Source organism: Lepidochelys kempii, chromosome 13 (assembly GCF_965140265.1).
Source record: "Lepidochelys kempii isolate rLepKem1 chromosome 13, rLepKem1.hap2, whole genome shotgun sequence".
NCBI lineage: Eukaryota > Metazoa > Chordata > Testudines > Cheloniidae > Lepidochelys > Lepidochelys kempii.
The window spans coordinates 13093237-13110807 of NC_133268.1; the positions used below are offsets into that span (position 1 = coordinate 13093237).

The 17571-nt window shown below is 41.6% G+C and overlaps 1 protein-coding gene across 2 annotated transcripts in view; it reads left to right on the top strand.

Moving 5' to 3' along the window:
- Window positions 1-15324, top strand: part of LOC140897053 (formin-F-like) — a 28517-nt gene extending 13193 nt beyond the window's left edge. Inside the window, exons 5-10 of one of the 2 annotated variants that reach the window (XM_073309323.1) lie at window positions 2443-2595; window positions 5237-5366; window positions 5478-5510; window positions 7352-7455; window positions 9203-9286; window positions 14856-15324. In XM_073309323.1, the coding sequence (XP_073165424.1) occupies window positions 2443-2595; window positions 5237-5366; window positions 5478-5510; window positions 7352-7455; window positions 9203-9286; window positions 14856-14960 (609 nt within the window). In that variant the 3' untranslated portion in view covers window positions 14961-15324. The remainder of the gene's footprint in view (window positions 1-2442; window positions 2596-5236; window positions 5367-5477; window positions 5511-7351; window positions 7456-9202; window positions 9287-14855) is intronic. The other variant, XM_073309324.1, reaches the window with a different exon arrangement.
- The last annotated feature ends 2247 nt before the right edge of the window (window positions 15325-17571 follow it).

Here is a 17571-nt window from a genome sequence, read left to right on the forward strand (position 1 = left end):
TTTAAAATACCCTTGGATAAGCCAAAACTTGAGGTCATTTATTAACACAATGCCACCTGCAGAATGCAGGACCTTAGGAATGACATGAGACACAGTTTAAACCAATCAGCGCATCTGACATTTTGTGGATGTTGCCTGGAATACGTTTTTAAGGCACTAGATGGGTGAATCCTTTATTTTGTTTTTTTAAAAAAGCCACAGTAGTCTACAATAATAGTCCCCCCCACCCCCCCAAAAAAGCCCAAACTAGAACAGCATATATTAGTGACATTGCTGTGTTTGGGGATCTGCTATGGTAAAACACTGTAGCATTTTTTTTAAATGTTAACTCCTCTGACTCACCCTGCTGTTGATTGGACTGGCAGTGGGAAGGACAGCCCAGAGTAGAGTATATGCCTGTGAAGGCTGGATTGGACCCCTCCTCGCACACCTCCTCAGGTTCTCCATCTCCCATTGGTCAGCCAACAGGAGAAGTGCTCCCCTGTTAATTTAAATCCCTTCCTGAGTTCCAGGGCCTCTTGCCCCTATAGTTGGAGCAATGACATTAAAACTAGAGCTGGTTGGAACAACTTCATGAAGTCAAAATGTTTCACAGAGATGCATTGGTTTTGATGAGAGAGAGACACACACACGCAGAGCTAGGTACTCACTGACTCTATAGCCTAGTTCAGTGATTCTCAAACTGTGGGTTGGGAACCCAAAGTGGGTCGCGACCCTGTTTTAATGGGGTCACCAGGGCTGGTGTTAGACTTTCTGGGGCCTGGGCTGAAGCTGAAAGTTGAGCCCTACCGCCAGGGCTGAAGCCAAAGCCCGAACCCCACCACTCAGGGCCAAAGCCCAAGGGCTTCAGCTCAGGGCGCCGGGGCTCGGGCTTTGGCTTTGGCCTTCCTGCCCAGGGGGCTGTGGCTTTGCCTTCCCCCACCCCAGGGCAGCAGGGCTCGGGTGGGCTCGGGCTTCGGTCCCCCTCCCGGGGTTGTGTAGTAATTTTTGTTGTCAGAAGGGGGTTGTGGTGCAATGACATTTGAGAACCCCTGGCCTAGTTAGAGTACTGGCCAAAGAGATGGGTTACGCAAGTTCAAGTCCCTGCTTTTTTCTGGTTCAGAGTAAGCTGAGGAAAAAAAATCTACACTGAATCAGGCACAGCAGATACTGGAATTTGCATCTTCCCTCTCCGGGCCTGAGCCCTAACCACCAGGCTGCGCACACACTTTGAGCTGAAAATGAACATTTTCACAAACTTGTTTTTTTGCAAAAATGTTGAAAAGATTTTGTTTTCATTCTGCATTGCAGTGAAAACAAATGAAAGTTGCCACAAAATGGAATTGCTGTCCCCTGTCAACTCTAATTAGGGTTGTCAATTTTGGTTGCCTGTATTACTGGAGGTTCCATCACATGACATAATCTTTAATTCCTGGAGACTCCAGGACAGTCCTGGAGGGTTGACAACCCTAGGTCTAATTAAAACCATAGTAACATTGAGCACAATTCAGAACAAGACTAGAGCGAGAACACTGGTGAGACACACATTTCTGACCCTGTCTAGCTCAGTGTTACACTCCTGCCCTCCCACACTGAAACCAAATAACTGAATATTTGCAGAATGTGGTTTAATGATTGCTTTGAAGTTATAATAAAATGGTGATTTATTACTCACTGCACAGTATATTAGTTCCCTAGGTGTCTTATTACTTGGGCTGAATAACATATATGTGTAATGTGTAGAATTTATACATAAAAGAGTATTGTATTATCAATATACTTTACTACAGTGCCTGACTCTGATGTACAGTTTTCCCCCTTCCTACAAACTTTGTATACTTTGTATCTTGTACACAAGAAGTGTGAGGCACTGGAGAATTTATTCACTTGTTTTTCCTATTTTTTAAAAAAATCTCTTATCCCTAACCATAGAAAGAAGGCAGCATCAGTGGGCAAACAGTGATATTAAATTTGCTGGAAATGATTAGGTTTGTTCCTGGAAAAAATGTATGGAGTATTTTGATAAGATAGCACGGTGCTCAGCTGGTATACTTAGAAATGGGCAGGAGTGGGGGGAAGGATAGAGTCATTCTGCTGGGCTCTAGGCTATCCATTTCCCCTGATGGGGCAATCTGGTGTATTCCAATAGCAAAATATGTGTTCTTCATGGCATTTTTATGGCATGGATAATTTGGCAGGATTCAGGAAGGGCATGTCCTCATCAGAAGCAGGGAAATCGTGCCAACATTCCTTTTATCTTGATGGGAGAATTTTAATAAGGGGTTCATGAGAAGCTCTGGCCTGTCCTCCAAAAGAAATTAATGTAAAGACAGGCCTACAACAGCTAAAATATTGCTTGTGTACTTCAGCTAAGAACAATTAGACCTAACAAAGAGAGAGAGGTAAAGACCTCATTTTACTCACACCTTCCAGTTGAACTGAAGTCACGCTTTTGTGTTTCAGCTAATAAACCAGAAGATCCGAGCGTGCAAAGAGCTGCAAGCCAGCCAGAAATTTGTTGCTGTGTTGGAGTACATCTTAGCCATTGGGAACTACTTAAATGAAAAGGCTGGAAGAGAGATGGCCAAAGGATTTCGATTGTCTTCTTTGACCAAAGTGAATTAACACTTTTTCCTAGCATTGAAAACACTGTGTTACAGCACATATTAACTAACATAATGTTAAACGTGATTTTCCTTTAGCCCTGTGCAAGCACATTTGGGTTTAAAAATGGGTTAACTAATTGTCATTAACCTCTGAGAGCTTACTAACAAGGCTGTAGCCTGCTGTCCCTTGATCCATAACCCCTTTAGGATCTCTTGACATGGGGCAGAGCCAACTCAGAGAGAGCAGTGATTTAACAAGCCAGCTCTTAACTGACCAGAAGAGTTTCTGAACCAGGAAGTTTAGAAAGCTAGTGCAAGAGGCACTCCTTCCAGGTCCAGTTCTTGAGCAGGGGGAGCCCTATGACAGAGTGAGAGTGCATAATAAGACAGAGTAAGACAGAGTGAGCTAACAAGGTAAGGAAAGTTTGGCTGCTGAGTGCTCAGCAGCAGGGGAGGAGGCTAACGGACTATAACATAAGTTCTAGACGGGTGCCAGAAAAGCTTCCCAGAAAAGAATCACAGGAAGGAGAAAAGGGGGGGGGTACTCCCCCCTCCCCATACATCTAACAAACATACTCTAAACTTAGGCCAATAACTCTCCCCAGCACAAAAACCTGCAAGAGTAAAAATAATGCAGCCCAGCAGCAGAGTGGGGCTATCCAGTTTATTGCCCTGAATTCAGCATGTACAATTACCTTCCTCATGGGCTGGTGGCATAGGTGAGCATACGGTACAAGTTGCTCATGGCCCTCAGAGAGACCGTATGGGCTCTTGAGGCCAGAGTGGCTGCACTGGAGGAGCTAAGGGAGACAGACAGGTATGTAGAAGAGACTTTCAGGGACACAATAGAGTGTCCCCACCCCTAGTCAGACCGCCTGTCACAGATCCACAGGATCGGTGCTATGCCCCCAGTTTTGTGACAGTCTCTAGGAGGAACCCCTTCAGTGTGCCAGATCCAAGGGTCTGACTCTTCCTGCACAGGGTAGGCTATGCGGCCTTTCCACCCCCTGAGTGTGAACCTCTGCAGCTGCAGCACTCCTGTTTCGCAGCCTCCATGGTTGCATTCTCTGAAATTGCCCACATGCGGAGCCAGGAAGAGAGAGAACGAACTGCAGGGTCTCAGTGTGTGGATGAGACAATGGTGCAGGGAGGAGGGTTTTAGGTCCATCAAGAACTGGGGAACCTTGAACCTTTTGGGAAAGAAAGAACCTATGCAGGAAAGATGTGCTCCACCTAAACCAAAACACACCAGACTGCTGGCATGTAACATTAAAAAGGTTCTAGAGGGTTTTTTAAACTAAGGGCTGTGGGAAAGCTGCCAGGTGTGGCAGAGCTGTGTGTAGGGTTGAGGGGGGTGGGGCATGCGAGTGGGGGAAGAGCACTGGTGACTGGAAGCATTACGCCTGCAGAGTCCAGAAGTAGATAGAAAAGTCCCAGAGCTGCTTGGGAAAGCACCATGCTCACTAGTGGTACCTGCTACATCTTTTCAAAGGCAAAGGATTCAGTCCCCCAGCACAGCTCACCAGGCTCAAGCTGGTATCTCTCCATCCTGATATATCCCTTCTGGGCTATTCAAAGCTGCTGACCATCTGAGTGCCCAACTGGCTCCACCAGGCACATTAACCCTATACAGCCATATCAATCCTATGCACTTGCTGCGGGAACATAGAGTAAACAGGTTCATAGAATATCAGGGTTGGAAGGGACCTCAGGAGGTCATCTAGTCCAACCCCCTGCACAAAGCAGGACCAATCCCCAATTTTTGCCCCAGATCCCTAAATGGCCCCCTCAGGGACTGAACTCACAACCCTGGGTTTAGAAGGCCAATGCTCAAACCACTGAGCTATCCCTTCCCCCCAACCATAATTAGGCCCTTAGTTAAGAGATTGTTTAAGAACTGACTTTTCCATCACATCTTTCCCTGCCTCATTAAGATTTGCCAGCAGTAAATGTTGCCACTGAGCACAGTTCCCGTCCATGCATCCCCTTCCTCACGCCACTCAGCAATAACAGAATCTGATCTGATCCCAGAACTAGGATTTGAATGCATATTCTATAAGATGCTTTGAACCTTTTAAGAATATTATCAGATTTTGCTTGGTCTGTAAATAGAAGAGAGTTTTTTTAATTATTCAGATTTCTTTTCCCACAGAAGACTTTAGTATGCGAGTGTGTAATTTATAATGCGAATGACAGTTCTGAGACAGTTTATTTTTTTTATAAGTACTGTAATGCCACATCTATTATAATGAAAAATATGTTCAAAATCATTTTCTGCACAAAGCATCTCCCCAGATTCTACTAAGGAACCTTACTGTCTACATGAACACCACATAGTGCTTTTAAATGGGAACCGGGATAGGAGCATATTTGGAGATGCAGAATCAATTGCAGTCAATTAAGATACATTAAGTTTTCAAAAAGAAAAATGAGACATTACAAAGGAACAAGAAAGGACCTGAGAAAATGCAAAGTTAATTTTAACCAGAAATGTATGTGGGATGGCAGATTGAAAAGAGAAAGGTTTAATTCCATTGTGTTTTCTATTCCTGTCAAATTTACCTAGGAGCTATCAACATCCCTGCTTTTCCAATTTTTAAAAAATGTCTAATAACCTAGACTGTCAATTTATTGCTGTATTCTATTTGTAGTTATCGCTGCTGCGGGGTAAGGAGAGGAAGATCACCTTGCTTCATGCCCTTGTGGAACAGATCTTCTTACATGAGCCTGATTTGGCTAAATTTTCTCAGGAGTTGACAGAATTTGAAGCTGTTCCTGGTGGTAAGAGGATAAAAAAACCCTTTTGCAAAAGTCCCCATCTTCACATTATGTGCATAATTTTTATTAACATTTGTTTGCCTCCCTCCAATCTCCCATTCTGTTCCTTTCCAGCTTCCGTTAAAGGTCTCCGTGCTGAAGTTGATGGTATGTAAATATGTTTTTTAAATTCACAGAAAGACTTTCATACATTGTGCAGTCACTCGAAACAGGTTTTCATTGCACTTATTTTGTAGTTTGTAAAGAGAGGCAAAAGTTCAAAATATTGAGGTAAGAGGTTGCCATGGCTATATATAACCGTCATGTTATCATGTGGAATTTTAAAGAGAAATATTTGTTGTGTCCATATGGTTTAGAAATTATCTATCAAAATATACTGTCTGATAATAGCAAAATCCATTAAGTTTGCCTTAAATTCAGATGTTAAGTGATACAGGTGCTCTATCAAAATTACTTCTAGGAGGCATGCAGAAAAGCAAGGCAAAACTCAATATAGTTAAGTAATGAAATTCAAGAAGCCATTTGAGCTAAACCAGTATGTTCAGTAAGTGGAAATGCACCTCTAGTGAAGCCAGTATAAAGGAGCAAAACTGGGAGGTCAAGTATAAGATAGCAATTGGGAGGGTTTTGAAGGAATTTGGGGCTAGATGTAAAGGGTGATTGAATTCATTGGTGTGAGGACCATTGAAGTGAATGGGCTTTGGATTTGGCCCTTGCAGAGCAACAAAGGCATAAAAAACAAATACAAATGTATTTCAATTTTATCAGAAGCAAGAGGCTTACAAACGTTTTATCTACCTTTAAAAAAGTGTGCTAGGGATGATAAATGGAACTGTTGACCAAGAAGTCTATCTTCTATGCTAGGCAAAATGACAAAAGCACTAACTATGAGGGGAGCTGGTAGTCACTCCTATATTCAGATTGCCATTTTTATAAAGGACAATTGTGAGCTTTTCTCAGAGAAGCTCTCCTGCTCCTGTTTGCAGCAGGTCTTTGATCGGACGTACACCCCTGGGCTACTGAAGTGCTTTTTTAGCATGTCCCATGAAATTGCACTCAGCTTTTGCTGAGCTATTAACTATTAAAAATCACTATTTCCCTTCTGAGTAACAGCCGTGTTAGTCTGTATTCGCAAAAAGAAAAGGAGTACTTGTGGCACCTTAGAGACTAACCAATTTATTTGAGCATGAGCTTTCGTGAGCTACAGCTCACTTCATCGGATGCATCCGATGAAGTGAGCTGTAGCTCACGAAAGCTCATGCTCAAATAAATTGGTTAGTCTCTAAGGTGCCACAAGTACTCCTTTCCTATTTCCCTTCTGTCACTTGTGTTCCTTGGGAGCATTTTGGCAGCCTGCCCAAATCACTGGCCATTTTAAGGCCAGGCACATGCTGCCATGGCCAAATCTGCAACAACAGACACTGTGTACTTGCACCTACTAGGAGCTGCCAGATTATCTGTAGTGTTGGGGGATGGGGCAAAGAGAATTGGACTGGGTTCACCCATGAACCTGGACCCATCATATGATGCATTCCCCTTCCCTCTGGGGGCACCAAATGTAGCTCTGCCAATTCCCAAGGTGGAGGGAGGAGAAAGAGATATGGGTCAAACTTCCCGTTCAACCAATCCCATCCCCAGCATGTGGCCCCAGGGGCCAGTCCTACCTCCTGGGGACACCACATAAGGCAGGAGCTCCCCCAACTCCTGGGGTAGAGGAGAAAGAGGGCTGGACTGCACTCCCAGTCAGCCTCTGGAACTCAGCACCTGGTTCTAGTGGTCTACCCCACCTCTGGGATAATAACCTTCTCTTGCTGCCATCTACTGCAGTTGGTCCTATAGCTCAAATGGTAGCAGCCAGTGCTATGGAGCTGGAGGTTCAAGTTTGTATGATTTTCTGTGAGGCATAGGCAGGCCTTTACACAACTTAATGAGTGTTACTGTTACTGAAGTTCTTGAAATGTTTCACTTCCTCTCTGTTTTGTGGCTAGTGTTAAAGAAAGAATTGGAAAATGTTATTCAGTACAGAAAGTTTATCAAGTCCAAGACTATCAAGGCAACAACCCAAGAGTCACAGTTCTACAAGGAACTAAAGGTAACATTTACCAGAACTTTATTTAGGCTGGAGATAGCTGATGAATAATATATTCTACTTGGTTAGGTCTCAATATAACCTGGCTTTCCACCTGACGCATGGTGTAATAGGGTACAAACCGATGGTTATGTCTCTGTGATGGCTACTTACTAGGGCTGGCTGGAAACCAACGTTTCTGTTCCACAAAAATTCTTGAGATTTCAGAATCTGGTTTTATTCTGATGCAGAATAAAAATGAGGCCTTGTGAAATTTTTTGCAAAAAAACCATAGAATCATAGGGTTGGAAGGGACCTCAAGAGTCTCTAGTCCAGTCCTCTGCACTCATGGCAGGACTAAGTATTAGCTAGACCATCCCTGACAGGTGTTTGTCTAACCTGCTCTTAAAAATCTCCAAAGATGGAGATCCCACAACCTCCCTAAGGAATTTATTTCAGTGCTTAGCTACCCTGACAGTTAGGAAGTTTTTCCTAATGTCCAACCTAAACCTTCCTTGCTGCAATTTAAGCCCATTGCTTCTTGTCCTATCATGAGAGAAGGAAGGGCAATGTGAGCTGTCCCAGAATAGCTGATACGTTGGTGCCTGGGACACTCACCTGGGATGTGTGAAACCCAGATTCAAGATCCTACTCCTAATCCAGCAGGGCAGGAATTTGAATCTGGGTCTCCCATATCGCTGGTGAGTTTGGTAACTCCCTGACTATTGATTATGCTCACAGAGGGCTCTCTTTTCTGACTAGAAATTCCATCCTAGGCCCGAGAAACCTTCCCAAAACATTTTGGTTTTGATGAGAAGGCATTTTTCACCTGAAAAAATTCAGTCAACATTTTTTCAACCAGCTTTACTACTCGCATTATAGGTAGCAGCACGGGGAGGGGAGCAGGCTCTACAGAGCGGCTACGTCCCTTCCCCATGCAGGTGGGTAGGGTGTGGTGGTAGAGCCCCCTCTTCCCCCACAGTGCACATGGTGTCAGGTCTGTGTTGGCACAGTAGGGAGTACACTACCCCAGGAATACTCTGTCTCCAAACAGCAGGGAGACTGGCAGAGAGACTGATTTCCCACATCACTGTCTTCCTCCTGGCTTCTCCGGAAGCAACGCAACCACGTGCTATCCCTTAGACTGGGCAGATTGAAGTGTCATCTTTTAGCCATTGATGAATACTAAGCTATTGTAATAATACACATTGTTTGATAAGACTAATTAGAAGAGAACAGCTGTTAAGAAACACCCCCAGTTTCAAAATTTAGATTTCTGTAGCCTTATTTCCAGCAGGTAACTTGGATATAAGTATGTGCAACTTAAGCCATGCATGTTTTGATGCACTAAATCCCATATGCACAAGTGTTAGAATGCAGCAACAGTGTCTGCAGGTGCACATGCATAGTGGCTAATAAAGCTCAAGCAGCAAATCCCCTGAAAATCAGGACCCTGCAATATTTAACTTGCATTTTTTACTTTAATTATTTTTAATAGATTTAAGTCATCTCAGTGGACAAAATTCTGAGAGCTCTCAAATTCAGATACTATCTCATTGTCTTTGTTAATCTGATATTTATATGGAAATGCAGAAGATTTGGGGTATGCTTATATTTTGCATATCTCACAGTCTTGGTGGCACATGGAAAATTTGACCTGCGTTTTCCTTTTTGTTATCAATGAATCATCTGATTGCTGTTGAGTATTGCTTTCATACTGTCTCCTTGTATCTACTCAACATTGTGGGGTTTTTAAAACAATTTATTACAGGGTCTAATTCAGAAGCATGAAGGACACCTTTCCCAATTGTCAAAAAGATGTGATGAAATGAAGAAGCTCTACAGTGACACACTGGTACATATTATATTAAAACATAATTGAAAGGAATCTACATTTTTTAAAAGCTGTTTTCTAAAAATGCACAACCTTCCATAAATGCAACTTACACATGTTTTAGATATACTTCCCTCAGTAAATATGGATTTATGTGTAACTCTGATAAGAAATTTCATATCCCACATTGTGTATAGATCAGTGGCAGAATTATTTGAATAAGCATTTGCCATTTATTTTTTCTGAAGATTTATAGCCGGATTTTCACTGGTGCTATGCACTTCCAGCTACTATTGATGACAACAGGAAATGCAGGTGCTCACCTTCAAAATTCAAACCATTATTATATATATATAAACAGGGCTTAAGAGTCCATGGTAAACAAAAGAATAAATATTTAGCACTTGCATAGACTTTTCATCTTCAAGATCTTTCCAAAACTTAAGTCATAGCACCCACATGAAGTACATCAGGCTGTTATCCCAGTTGTCCAGGAGAGGAAACTGAGGCAGAAACTCTAAAGCTTTGTGCACAATGACATTTAAAAAAAATCTCCTGGCATTGTAGTATCACTGGCTCAGCTCCACTGGCTGTAGGAATAGTGGTGTTATGCTGGAGGTTATTAGTGGCTGCCTGAAAACATCTTTGGTCTGTGAGCTATCACAAACCTCACAAGTTGAGCATGCCAGCTGTCTTTCATTCAGGTGAAATGAGGAAGCAATTAAATGCCATTTTCTTAGTATTAGCTGAAACAATAGAAGCCACAGTCCAAGGCACTAGACTGCATGCAAGCCCAGGGCAGAGGCAGGACTGTGTGGGCCAAAAGGGATCCCTGGGACTGATAGTTTCAGGTGTGTGTCGGAGAGAGAGAGAGAGAGAGACCATGAGAGAAGCAGACAATGTGTTCTGAGAGGGAGAAGAGGTGGAGCTTCTTGGGCACAGGACTGGCTGGAAATCAAGTTTGGATTTCTGAACAAGGAAACTGCCTCCTGATTTTTCCTACTGTGTCAGGGAAACAGCACTTTGTGTGCATTCATTTGTAAATAAACAGGCTTGCCCCAAAGAAATATCTGACTCTTATCAATTTCTCCTCCTAATGGAAACAGCCAGGTGAGGTCCTGAATATTGGCTAACCACTCAGGCCAAAGGAGCAGCAGTAGGAACACTGGTGACTACGTGCTAACATTTTTACCACCATGACGGCTAGACTTCCTCTGAGCATGATTAGAGGACAATTGTAGAAACACCTGCAGCCACCGTACAGTGACACTCCCACCATTTGCTAACACTGGTTGAGTGATAACATTAGAAGATTTTTTTTAAAAGTGCTAGCCTCAATGAATTGAACATGACCACAGACAGGGTCAACATTAACAGCTGGAACAATAAGATCTTGTGCCCAGGCCTGTGCTCAGAGCCCTGGACCAACACCTCAAAATCTTTTTTGTTTTAAAATAATTGGTTGTATAAAAACAGTTAACACTAAAAGTATGTTTCTTCCTGCTGTTCAACGTGGTAGTAGACAAAATACTACAAAATATGACGACATCTGAGTGACCTTCGGGGACCCTGTCTGAGCATCAGCAGAAGATTAAAGAGATGTTTGACCAGGAAATTTTAATTAGTAATGTTTTACTAGCAGTAACATTATAACAGTGTACAAAGGTTCCTTGGTATCTCTTGTTGCTTTTTAAAAACAGAAGAACAGCCTCAACATAGTGTAACAAGCCAAATGTGAACTACTGGACATACACTAAGGATCCTATCCTGAGCCTGCAGCCAAAGCCTGTGTAAAAAGAAAACAGTAGAAAAGTGGGGAAAGTAGGAAAGGATGCTTATCCTCAGAACTAGGGCATGGGTCACTCATGGATAGAGCTGGTCAGAACATTTTCAGTGAAATTGCAGCGACAGCAACTCTGAGGTTATAGCCTTGTGGTTAGGGCCACTGGCTTGGGATGGGAAAGAGCTAGATTCAAGTCCTTGCTCTGCTTGCTTCAAAGTGATCTGGGATGAATCAGGAAGAGCAAGGACTTGCACCTAGGTCTTCCAGGTCCATGCCTTACCCAGCCTGGCATGCACCTCCCTGAACTGAAAAGCCCAAGTTTTGGTTGGAAAGCAGACATTCTGGCACAATTCCATTTTCGCAAAAACATTCAAAAGAATTTGGTTTTGTTCCAGTACCAAAGGAAATCAAAATTTGAAACCATGGAAGTTGCCGCAAAACAGAATTGTTGTCCTGCAGCCAATCTACCCATGAAGCTGCACCATGTCACCTGGTCCAACTGCTGCTGCATGTGGACTGCTGCTCTGTGGCCCCACCATCTGGATTTACGCTATACACATGCACCAACAAGCCATGCTAGGGTGGAGTGTGGAATCATCCCCTGTAGGACCTCTTTGTCCCCCATTCACAGGAGACCCACAGGTTTCAAGCTGTCTTGTGGACAAAAGGTGCCTCAGGATTTGGTTTTATAATGATATTTCAATATTGTGAGTTTGGCTTAACTCCCTCAAACAGAAAGAAAGGAGTGCTCTTTTCTAGAGGGTCCTATTCTGGAACATGGTTTTATAGGACAGTGTCTAAAGCAAGCAGACAACTGTGTATGTTTGCATGAATACTAAACTATACTATACTATAAACTGAACAGCACCCATAAGCAATAGGCCTGTTGGGAGGCCTGCCAAAGACCAAAGGCTTCCAGCACCCAAGAGGTGCAGTTAGGAGTGCAGTGTCAAAACTACTGAGCTGATACCAACCTATAATGTTTTCAGTGGTCCATCTCCTTTTCTCTAGATCCTAGACCCATGGTCACAAATAAGAATCTGATTATTGGAATGATAATGTAGAGAGAGAGAGAGACAGGAAATTGTTAATCAACTGAACAAGTAATATCTCCTTAATCAGATCATTCATTCGTTTCAGTTGCAGCTTGTAATACTACTAGAATGCTATCCAGTCTTGGGAGGACTGTAGCTCTCAGTTATAGACAAGATAAAGCCTTGAAGAATTACAAAATGCCTTTTTAAACTTCTCTTATTATGAACCTGTTGAGCTAGTTCTCTAGATTTCTCCTGATCTGTTAGAAAAGCCATTTCTAACACTATAGGGTCTTAACTTATTGATGACATTGAGGAATTGCCCTTGAAAATGATGACAAACCTCTTAACTTTAAATCATTTACTGGGGTTTAATTAAAGAACCATCATATGCCCTAAAGCCAGAGAACTTATACGAGGGCTGTAGTTGATCTGAACCTTAAATCTCTTTCCCAGCTCTAGACTTTATAGTCCGTCTGCTTTCACTTGTTGTTTTCTAATAGATTGCACATTATGTGAATTATCTCTAGAGAGCATCAAAATTCCTCCCCCAAAACTCTTTTTTTTTTATTTGGTGGAATTTCTGTTTTTAATTAAATGAAATTATTTTCAGAGTTTCTGCTTTCCGCAGAAATTTTGTTTTTTTTTTTTTCATTAGAAAACCAAATGACTGAAAACAGAAATATTTGGGTCAAAGGAGATATGTCCCCATTTTCTTCTATGTAGCAGGACTATGCCTCCTGCAATGAACCAGGTCCAGCAGCTCCCAGGATGTGTTGCTAGAGGGGAGAAAATGGTGCATTGCAGGAGATGCAGTCTGACCAGGGTGCTGGGGCTATAGAAGATAATGGGAGCATGGGGAGAGCTATGTGAAGAGGGTTTTAAAAAAAAAAAAGTTTGCTAACAGCTGAAAAAAATAGGAAGAAAAATCTTGGTTCTGGTCTAACTGAAACTGATTTTTTCAGAATTTCTGGTGACTCAAAAGAAAAAAGTTTCAGGTTGAACCAGCTGTGTCATTCAGCCTGAAACTCAGTGTTTTGTTTTAACAAGAGGAAAGGAAATTAAGGGCTTGAGAAAGAAAACAAAGGAAGAGGTAACGACATCCCTGCTTCTACTCAGTACCCCAGTGGTTAGCGAACTAATTTGGGAGACCCATGTTTGAATTCCTACTCTGGAGCAGGGAGTTGAATCCTTTCTCCCAGGAGAGTACCCTCACCACCAGACTGTAGGGTGCGTCCCCATCAATCTCTCTTGCCAAAACTGTTCCGTTTTTTACAAATAGTTAAATATTAATTGGAGCAGGGACTGAAATCCAGTTCTGCCCCCAATCCAGGTGAGTGCCTTAACCACATGGCTATAGAGCAGTGGTGGGCAACCTGTGGCCTGCAGGCCACATGCGACCCATCAGGGTAAGCTGATTGTGACATTTTGCTGACATTGACCATCTGCAGGCACAGCCCCCCGCAGCTCCCAGTGGCCGGGGTTCGCCGTTCCCAGGCAATGGGAGCTGCGGCGGGCCAGGCCTGTGGATGGTCAATGTCAGCAGCATGTCTCGCAGCCTGCAACCAGCTTATCCTCATGGGCCGTATCTGGCCTGCGGGCCGCAGGTTGCCCACCAGTGCTATAGAGTAATTCTCTGTCTCATTGTTTCTCACAGTGATTATTCAAGCATTTTACACAAAGTAGAACAGTTTCAGCAAGAGTCATTGAGAGATACCCATTCCAGAACTTTACTGTTTTTATTTGAGCTGGTTGAAATGATTTGAATTTTGAAATTTATGATGAAATGTCATAATTTGAAAAAATAATCAAGAAAACTGTAGATAAAACTTTCAGTTATTCTTATGTTTATTTTTATCAAATCTAGAGCCAGTCAATTTAAATTTTTTTTTTAAATTTCAAATAAAAAACAAGAAAAGATTTCCTTTTTTCATGATTTCCCCCCTCTTTTTTTTGAACAGCTCTATTTTTTTGTGGTTTGGCTAATTGATTTAATTAAAATATAGGATTAAAAATAGTCTTAACACTGAATGTGTTTATTGTGTAATCTGTTAAATTGCTATCCCTGGAACACAAAGCTATACATTTAGCCAAAGCATAGGCAACAGCTGTATAATTTTAGCCACACTGCGCCCTCTGTATGTCTCAGCTGGGACATGAAAAAATCAGCGGTAGGGATAACTCAGGTTCTGTGGTTATTTAATCTCTTTTCTCAGTTGTCACTATGGGTCAGTGATAAGTTCTGATGATTTGTTGATGGACCTGGAATTTTGGTGATGTAGGCGTTGAAACCACAGAATAACACTAAATTGAGGGGAAGGATAATCTTGAGCTAACCGCAATGTACTGAGACATGGGAGGTCTGGATTCAGTTACCAGCTCTGCAAAAGATTCTTGTATCACCTTGGACGAGTCATTTAATCTTTCTGGGCTTGAGCCGACACCATTAATGTGAATGGAAGTTTTTAGGAGGAAGCCCTTTGTTCTGTATTACCTATCTGTAAAACGGGGGTAATTATACTTCCATTCTCAAACTTGTCACGTTAGATTTTAAGCTCTTTGCAGCATGGACCATCTGTTGTTGTATGTTTGGATGATGTCTGGTGGAAGGGAGCCCCAGTCTCAACTGTGGCCTCTAGATGTTCCTAGAATTGTAATACCAATAACAATGAATGCATTTAATATTGCGCACTGATCATGAAAATCTTGGATGCTGTTCAAGCTATTTGGATAATGTTAAACATTTAGTATTTTTTCTCTTTCAAATTCACAGGTAAAATTTGGGGAATCACCAGATCAAGACTCTCAAGAACTATTTGGCTGGATTTCTGCATTTATTAGGGAATTCAGGAAGGTCTCTGCAGACATTGTGTCATAAAGTCACCAATGTAATGTTAAAGGAAAAGAACTTTTTCTTAAATTTTGTGCCATGGAACTTTGTTGCCTGGAGGGCTTTAGGGTACTAAGATGGCACATAGAAATTGTACTTGCTCTCTGAGCAGGGATGAATTTTGCCTTGTGTGGTATAGTTAAAGTAGATTCTATACACTTACAAGGTTTTAAAATTTGATCTTCAAAATCCCAGATTATCTATGTGCATCTGTCTGGTTTTGTTTCTAACTTTCTTACCAACGCATCTATTTTGGGGGACAAAAATATTTTATCCACTGAAATGTCTGTACATTGGGAGGGGAGAAAATCTCAGCATATTATAAATTCTTTTTTTAATACTTTTCTTTGATACTCAGTCTTTCGAGTGAATTTTATGTATTCCTCCCAAGGAAAAAATAATTGTGTGGTGTTCTAATTTTTTACTCTTCTCACTGTACTTTTACTAAATAATGTATCATCTGCTTTGTAATGAAATGTGGACTCTTTACCCACAGAGGAAAATGTTTAGCAAAAATTCATGTTCATCTGCATTTATTACAGCCTGGCAACTAAGAATGAATAATGAGAAGAGAGCAGGGCTGCATAATTTTTTTTTTTACAAAGCAGTACAATAAAACTGTGCTTTTTTTCAAGACTAATGTTGTAGATTCAGGTGACATGCTATTGGAGTGACTGAAGAGCTGAGATTTTAGTTGTGTTGGCAGGCAGGGTACAACATCAGAAAAGCAGAATGAAAACTTGTCATGAGGCATCTAAGTAATGGATCCTGGAAAAGATCATCCATGATTTTCAACATGAAAAGCACTTTGGTGCATTAGTTGGGGAAAGTAAAGTTTTGAATTTGAATAATTAGCAGAAGCTCAACAAATTACAGAAGGGAAAAAAGCCTACAACTGCAAAAAAGCTTTGTCTTGCATATTGTAACCTTGAAAGGAGGAAAGTGGTGCAAGCCCTTTATTGATTAGCCATTCTGTCTACTGGTGCTGAAAGCACTGTTGATTGAGAGGACTATGTTTCTCAACTTATTTTAGATCTAAATGCCCAGTCCTGGAAGATGCTACTCACCTCTAGTGAAGTGCTGAATTTGACTTCAGCTTCTAAGGCACTTACAACCTGAAATCACACACTTGCTTAGATTTTGGCATGTCATTTGTCTTTTGGAAGACCTATTGCCTGGGACTACTCATGCTTAAATTTAAGAACAGGCAAAAGGATTTGCAGGAGATGGGGATTAAAAGTGAAGGTTTGAAACACTCCCACCCCGCCAAGGAAAAGGAACATGACCCTAGGGGGAAAAAAATCTACAAACGTATATGCTACATTTTACTCAGATCAGCATTAGGGCACTGCAGTAAGGTTGATGTTGGAGTCAGTGGGACTTAAGCATGTTGCTTAAATGCTTAGTTGAATTGGGTCTAGATCACCATTTCCTCTACATAAGGCAATCCCCTGTAATTTTTATGCGTCTCCATTATTATTGTCCACATATTCTATAGTCAACAATATACAGGTATTACAGCCACATGGTTTGCTGTGGACCATTAAATTCCCAAATCTGAATCGTCTTCATTTATATGTGAATCAGGTAAAATAACCCTGAATACAATTGCCATTTCCCTGGTATCCAGATCCCTGTGTCCCTGAACAGCATCCATGATGGCCATGATAATTTTCATGTTTTTCTTCCATTAAGTTAGCACTAACTAGTTTTCTTTTTGAGAGATGCTTCTCCCACCCACACACCCCATAGCCTTTTTTGTTAGAAATAATAATAGCTTTCACTTGTTTTATGGCTCAGTTGGCATGGTCTCTTCCAGTTAAAAAAAATCATATTCTGTAGTCAATATCTACATCTTTGTGTGAATATACTAGAGCATTAATTAAAAAAAATAATATCCAAGTACTTCATTGGCAAGGTGTTCTAGCCCCTGTAGAGGGAATGAAGCTTTTTTGCTGGGTGGAATTTGATATGAAGACATGTTTCAACTTTCTTGAACAGGCTACCACATCAGTGGCCAGGAGTTTCAGAGCTCTCCCTGATTTAATTTCAGAAATTCCCTCCTCCTCCACTGCCTTCTTTTTTATTGGCTTTGCATCTCTCTGACAGTTTTTTAATGTCTGCTGAAGTCAAAAGTATTGCAATAATTTAATATTTACTTGTAAAGATACAGAACTGCCATATCCATGCCCTCATTTGCTTTTCTGATGACATACTGATCATGGATAGGCATTCCTAGCCATTTTGAGCAGTTCTAAGTCTTAAGGACTCCTAATCTTTGAGATCATAGAAGATGACTTCCATAAGATTCTGAGAGTCCATTCCTGCCAATCCTTATTCGTGAAAATAGTCCTCCTTCATGTGACCCCTTTTATACAGACATGTCACCAATGGCAGGAAAGGCAGGTTGCTTCTTGCTAACAAAGCTAGTAATGTTGCCCTGCAAATATATAGTGTAAACAAAAATACAGTATGGGTTTTGAACATTCTTAGATTGTTCTGAGTGTAACACCTTAGTAGTCAGAAATGTATGCTAGCCTTTTAGTTTGACTTACTACAATTCAAATATAAATGCAAAATGTGGCAGAAAGGAAATTAT